Source organism: Glycine soja, chromosome 9 (genome assembly GCF_004193775.1).
Source record: "Glycine soja cultivar W05 chromosome 9, ASM419377v2, whole genome shotgun sequence".
NCBI lineage: Eukaryota > Viridiplantae > Streptophyta > Magnoliopsida > Fabales > Fabaceae > Glycine > Glycine soja.
This window is the reverse complement of record NC_041010.1, coordinates 5793958-5801083: the sequence shown is the minus strand read 5'-3', so window position 1 is coordinate 5801083 and position 7126 is coordinate 5793958. Positions and strand designations below refer to the sequence as shown.

Here is a 7126-nt window from a genome sequence, read left to right as displayed (position 1 = left end):
TGGTAATAGTCTACTTCATATAAAAACAATAACAAAATATTAATAAATAACATATCAATTAAAAATTTTACCAACATAATAAAACAAAATAATAAACCATAAATTTTATAATACTTAAATAATCAAGTCTAATAATGTATTACTACTAGATAATAACTTGTGGAAGTGATAGCAGTACTAGAGCATTCCTATTGAGAGTTTGATGTTGTTGAAAAAACACATTAAATAAAAGTATATTGAACCCTAAACACATAAAAAATAACCCAAAATGACATGTATTTGGTAGCATCATCAAAATGTCTTCCCCAAGCTCTAGCAACCACAATCTTGTATTGTGGGTGAGTGGTTCACGTTGCTTCGAATTTAAAAGGTTTGACACCTCTATTCTCTTGACGATCACATCTCAAGAATAGAGGATTATGATTTGAATGCATCCTGCAAAGAACCTCCACATAAGCATTAGGAAACATATTCTTCCAAGTATCACTAGTCAAGCATTTATCCAACATACGGGAGATGATAACATTATTTCTACACCTTTTTTGCCAAGTGAAAAAACTACTGATGGAGTAAACATCAAACAAGAAACACACATCAATCATGCTACCAAAGACATTAGCTCTAGCATTAGGAAAGAAGCCCCCACATTGCTCAGTAGGATAAATGATCTCATCAAAATCCCTTAAAAGCATCCAAGGTTGATGGATAAGAGGATTACGATATTTGAAATGATCCCAAAGCTTAGAGCAAGTAGAAGGTAGAGGAATAACATATAATCTCGTACACATCCAGACTTCCTCCCCATATCGGAGTTGGAGGGAAATAGCTTGTTGATGGACTTCAAAAGTGGAGAAGGTGCAAGGTAGCCCACGACTTTTAAGAGCCCAAATACCTCCAGCATGGCCTTAGGCCTCAACAATCTCCACAAGATCATAGCCAATCTTATTAAAAAAAGAAAAGGTTTTGGCAAAAGCAAAATGAATCTCCATAATGAAAAGGAGCATGGGACGCAATATGGCACAAATGTCACAAATGTGTTTATGGCAAACCTTATTGGCAGCTCCCTAACATTTCAAGAGAAAACAAAGAAATTTTTGAAATTCATCATCATAAAAACAATTAGATAATAAAGGAACTAGATAACAAGGTCTTAGAAAAGAGCTTAAAGGGAAAGAAACAACCCCATTAGACATGATTCAGGCAATCCATGTCTTTAGGCTCCAACTCCCAAGAAGGGGGATCAATTTGAATGGGAACATTCTAATCAACTTGGATGGAAAGATTTTGGGTAGGCCCATCCCTTTCATCAATCTTGGTCAGATTAGGGGCAGGAGGAAGGGGAGGTCTAACCAAAGTCCCGCCTTCATGGAACAAGGAAGGGTGAACAAAAGGATTAGCTCCTAAAGGTCTCTCTAACCCAATTAATCGATTCACAATGGGAAGGACAATATTGGCTTCCTGAGAGGGAATTTTCCTTGTATTGAAACTCGAAAAAAGGTTTTTATTCCCACTATTAATTCCTCATATGGCTTCTTTAGTGACATTAGCCAAAGAGAGGATGTATGCTGCTTTTCCCTTCTGGTCATTAACTCTTGGTCTTTTCTTCTTAGTCCAAACTTTAGCGTCTTGGGATCTAGTCTTGCTATTACTTTGAGGAGTCTCTATCACTGTGGACCCAATCTTGTCCTCTTGTTCGAGCTGCATCTTTCTTTTATTCCACCTCCTTAATAGGGTTTGCTTTCTTTGTATTTTGAAAATTAGACCTTTTCTTCCTAGAAACCATCATCCAATCCCCATGAGGATCTTCCACATTCGTAGGTGCCATCTCTTTATGTCCCTTTTCATTCCGGCCTACGTTGATTTGCTGGGTTGGCTCTCCAGCTATCGCGTTTTAAGACACCCACTGAGGGGAAGACACATCTGGTTGTTTATAATCTCTGGTAGCATGCCCATAACACCCACATTTGGAGGATATGATATGTAAACCTTCATAAACCATCTTCATCCATAAACCATCCACTTGAACCTTTCCTATCACAGGTTTGTTAAGATCGATCTCCACACAAACCCTAGCAAACCTCCCTCTAGTAACAGTTAGGGTATTAGTATCAACCATAATGGGACTCCCAATCACAGATCTAAGTGCCAACAAGAAACTTTCATCATAGTAGACAATGTTTAGGTTTGGAAACCTTACCCATACCATGATTTTATCTACTTCTCTTCAAACGATACGAACAATGGGTTCCATACACTCACAACAAGGTAATGGTCAAAGAGCTTCCATGACCATCCTTCAATAACCTTTTCCCTATCAGCTTCCAAGTCAAACTTGACCATGTAGTAACCATTGTCAACGTCAATCATTTTGTAACCAGCTTGGAGCTTCCATGGTTTATGAAATCGGTCTTTCATAGTCACATAGCCAACAAATTTTCCTAAGAGCTTTATTATCAATGCATCTTTTCAAGGAAAATAGAGTTCATCGAGCATGGGGGGTTTACTCCTTTATACTCAATAGAAACCAATTTCTGAGCAATTAGGTCAATTTTTGGACGTTTAGGGGTATCAATTTTTGGGACATAACCTTGTCTCTAAAAGAGACAAGTGCAAGTTTATCTTAAGGTACATTAGTCTAGTCAGCAACAATAATGATAGGGGGAACACGGTTTCCATAAAATCCTCGAAGAGAGTAAAAGTCTTTTTTTTTTCACTCTTGATCTTAATATTATCGAATTTTTTTTAATAAATTATGTTTTTATTCTAATTCCATATAATGAATATTCAATTTTTTCCCCTTCAAATGTACTTCTTAACTTTAATTTCAATTTAATTTAACTAGTGGCTAACAAGCCCTGTCATTTAAATAAGTTAAACAAATTCTAAAAATTAATATGACAAGTAATAGGACAAAATTAGACCTTGAACATTTAAATTTGATTAGACTTGTTTAAATAAAATTTTCTTTTAGTCTAACCTATTTCAACTCACTAGATGAATCCAAATTGACAATTCAAGTACGTCAATGTTAGCTTTTAAAACTTTTCTCTTTCAAAATCAATTTAATTTGAACAATAATTTTATTTTTCCTTTCACAACCCCAATTGCAACTATTTACAGATTCATTAAGAAAGAGTAATTTGAAGATTATACAAATCAACCATAATCTGTTCACATGATGTAGTTTGTAATTTGTTGTTGCAGTAAAAAAAAAACTGACGTAGTTTGTAATTCTCTGAATTATAATTTTTTAAGAAAAACTTGAATTCATAAAATTTTAATTCTACTATTATATGGCCTCAACCCGTCAACCTTGGCATCAATGTTAGTTAGGTTAGGTTACGTAACTTAATTGGAGACACGCACCCCAGTCAAAGAGATTAGAGACCAGAGAGAAAGAGATATTTGAATTTTGAAGTAACAACACGCAGTGGGACCCACTCGCCATAACAACCATTGACCTGTTCCTTCCCTTCCCCCCTACTTTCCATTACTCAATGCTAAAGTTATCATTATTATTCCAACTCCACATGCTTCTCTGTGGGGCCCTCATACTTTGACTTTTTGCCCCCAAACACCGTCCTTTCTTTCAACAAAAAGAATCTAATCTTTCAACTTAGATCTCCCAATATTAATATTTTTTTATTCTTCTACCAAGAAAATTATTGCAGCCCCATCCTTCAACCAATTCAACTCTAACATCAAATAAATAAATAAATAAATGTCTCTTTTAAAAAAAAAATAGAAATAAAGAAAAACAGATGAGATCACTATAATTTTCATTCTTTGAGACCTGCACTACTTTACTTGGGGTCAAATTTACACAAAAGTCCTCGTCAACAAAATCATTCCACAACGCGAAAGTTGACTTTAGTTGCCACTTTTCTTTTTCCGTCCTCGAACCGAATCGATCCTTGTTCGCATCCGCCGTTACTTCACGATCCGACGCTCATTTAACGTCCCCCGTCAAGTTTCCAAAAGACGCCGTCGATTAACTCAATGGCCGAAACTAACGCCGGCGGCGGAAGTTAACGGCAGCACGTGACGGTGCTCACCCTCGTAAGTCACTATTAGCATCTTGGGGTCATCCTGCGCTCGCTCCACGTGCTTCCTCGCCGGACACCCTCTCACGGTGCTGCACTTGTAGTACCCTCTGCCAATTCAAAAACCAATTTAGTTAATTATTAATTATTACTCAAATTAAATTAAGCATAAAACTTATACTACTATATTCAATTCCTTATATGCTCCTTTTTATAGTATTGTTCATTAAATAAAATTGGAATAATCAAAGAAAGGTTTCAATTTAATTTAACATTAGGCATGTAAACTATTGAAGTGAAGTGAAGTTTCAATACATTAATTAGAGACTAAAATATGTTTAAAGTCTGTGAGAAATGATCGAATACTCTGAGTCTCAATAATTTTTTTCGTTGATTTAATGATGAGAACCCAAAAATAAATTTTCAATATATCGAACATTCAAAACAACATATAAATTTATTGGGAAACCCGAACAAAGTTCGATCTTTTATCATAGACCTTAATCATAGTTAATTTTTTTCTGAAAAAAGAAAGAACTTTGAGATCTGCATTTGACTTTGACCGATTCAGCATGAAGATAGAAGAAGGAATAGAATAATACCGAGGGTAAGGTGAGCCCTTGATCGGTTTTTGACCGTATTTTCTCCACGAATACTCGTCCGGTGGGATATCTGCGATCTTTGAGCTTATCGCCGGCACCCGAATCGTTCGTTTCACGCGTGATTTCCTAAGAAAACAAAAATTAATCAACACCAGTTTCTTTGTTTATTTATTTGTTTTTTTCGAAGGGTGTGGGGGGAAAAAACAAACCTTTTCTTGGAGCAGTGGCAGGAGGGTTTGGCGGAGAGTGCTGCGGCGGCGTCGCGGCACTTTTTCCGGTGGGCGGAGGAGAGAGGGGGTTTGGCGGCGGAGGGAGGGAGGAAAGGTCCGATCTTGCCGTCGGAGACGCTGGCGTCGTTGGTGACGGAGGACATGAAGGAAGAAGAGGTTGTTGAAAGAGTCAAAGTTTCGTCTTTGTTGATGGGCTTTGAGTTTAGAATGGTGGGCTTCACGAAATCTAAACTGAACCCTTGTTGTTGGATCTGAGGTTGTGGTTGAGGATTAGTTTGGGCTTGGGCTTGGGCTTGGGCTTGGGCTTGGGCTTGGGGTGGAGAGCGGCGGAAGCGGGCGTGGCCGGTGCGGTTGAGAAGGTTGATGACTTGTTTGAACTTGGAGACAGTGAAGCCGGTGATTTCGGAGCAGTCGAGGTGGTTGAGATTGAGATTATTAACGTTGTTGTGAAGAGAAGAAGAAGGAGAAAGGAGACGAATGAGATGCTCCATGCTCTTTAACCCAGCGGAAGCTGCTTCTTGTATTGCTATATTTTCTTCTTCCATCCTCGTCCTGGGAACAACATCAATCATATCCAATGCCATCATAGACAACGAAGAATTAACGTAAGAGAGTAAGAAGAAGAGGTTTTGGGTTTGGTGGGAGGGTGTGGGGGAGAGGGTTATTATAAAAGAGAAAGTGGTTGGAAAAGTCAAAGAGGTTTCGTGGATCCAAGGGCGAAGATTGGGTTTGCAACAGAGGAAAGTACGCCACGACAAAGCAAAGACTTTACTATGAAGGTCCAAAAGACGTGTTGGTGGTGGGCCCCACACTTCCCCTTCGTTCCAAAGTGGGCAACAGATCACAAGAGAAGAAAAATAACTCATTTTCATCCTTCAAACTATAATGGTAATAAATTAGTTACCAGATAGAAAATTTATATTTAGTTTTTAATATGTAAGAAGTATGATAAATTGGTTATGTTATTAAATTTAAATTAAAATATAATTCTTGTTTTCTTATGTTTTTAAATTTGTAATTTTATTTTTTTCTATTTTTTTAGTTGAGATATTTTATTTTAAAAAAAATTATAATTTTTATTTTTTTAATTTTTTTAATTTAGATATTTTGTCTTTTACTTTTTTAAAAAATTTATGATTTTAATTTTTTTTCATTTTCAGATTTTATTATGTACTTTTTAAAACTTTTTAAGAAATTAAGTTTGCTAGTAATTAAAAAAATATATATCATATGAATAATAAATAGGAATATACCGGTCAAATTACATAAATCAACATTTAACCACAACTACTAAAAAAATAAATAATTTTTTTAAAAGTGGAGAATTAAATGTCTTTGATTAAAATAAAAAACTCTTTAAAAATAAAGATAAAATGTTTCAATTAAAAAAATAAATTAAAATCACATATTTTAGAGAATAAAAGAATAAAAATTATATTTTAATCTTAAATTTATAAAATCATTTTGTTATTAACAAGGTTTAGAGATCATTAATTTGTCAATATTATATTTTTTTATAATAAATTTAATATTAAGTTACAAATTTTGAAGACTAATTTATCACTAATTTTTTTTCATAACTAATCTGTTATACTTTTTATATATTTAAAGGTTAAATTTAATTTTTTCATAAAAAACCAAATTTGGTATTTTAAAAAAATTGAAAAACACACATAATCATTATGGTTAATGATCTCTATCCTGTGCAATAGCTTTTTGTTTGTTTTTCCTTTTTGAATCCAGTGTACTTGACAACAAATGCGAACTGGCAACTTATTAAGAGAGTGGAAGTGGAACCAAACTTCTTCTTTTTAATTATAGATTTTTTTCATATTCTTAGAATTAATTATAGATTTTCTCATTATTATATAAATACATATTAATTTTATGCCACTTTTTTAATTTAATTTCTTTAATGAAAATAATTGCTTAATTTAGAATATAAACTATAGGTATTACAGCAGGATAAAAAATTTCTTCAGATGAAACAGCTCCGGACAAATGCACATGGTTTCATTTGAATCTGCGTACGGACATTATATAAATTGCATGATTCTGAATTGTTTTGAGGAAATATTTATTCATGATTTTTATTATAAATTTTGTTAATTTATCACGTTATGAGATAACAAAATAACAGCGAATATTTTAATTAATCATTTAAATAATTTTAATTATCTTAAATATTAAGAATTTAATTAATATACACTAATAACTTTTTTTATATCTAATTACAAATTATCATTATCAT

At 34.0% G+C, this 7126-nt stretch overlaps 1 protein-coding gene across 1 annotated transcript; it reads right to left on the bottom strand.

Moving 5' to 3' along the window:
- Positions 1–3385: 3385 nt before the first annotated feature.
- Positions 3386–5535, bottom strand: LOC114367904 (probable WRKY transcription factor 11). The gene is made up of 3 exons (XM_028325158.1): positions 4855–5535; positions 4646–4771; positions 3386–4153 (listed from the first exon to the last, which is right to left on the bottom strand). The coding sequence occupies exons 1-3, from the start codon at positions 5460–5462 to the stop codon at positions 3997–3999; spliced, it is 891 nt and encodes a 296-aa protein (XP_028180959.1). The 5' UTR covers positions 5463–5535; the 3' UTR covers positions 3386–3996.
- Between the last annotated feature and the right edge of the window lie 1591 nt (positions 5536–7126).

What these genes read in the sequence shown, in the direction of transcription:
- LOC114367904 (XM_028325158.1), bottom strand. Translation starts at nt 5,462, where the DNA reads ATGATGGCATTGGATATGATTGATGTTGTTCCCAGGACGAGGATGGAA. An exon ending in TGCCACTGCTCCAAGAAAAG is followed by an intron (nt 4,772 to 4,854) that starts GTTTGTTTTTTC and finishes TTGTTTTCTTAG; the next exon opens with GAAATCACGCGTGAAACGAA. An exon ending in AAGGGCTCACCTTACCCTCG is followed by an intron (nt 4,154 to 4,645) that starts GTATTATTCTAT and finishes TTGAATTGGCAG; the next exon opens with AGGGTACTACAAGTGCAGCA.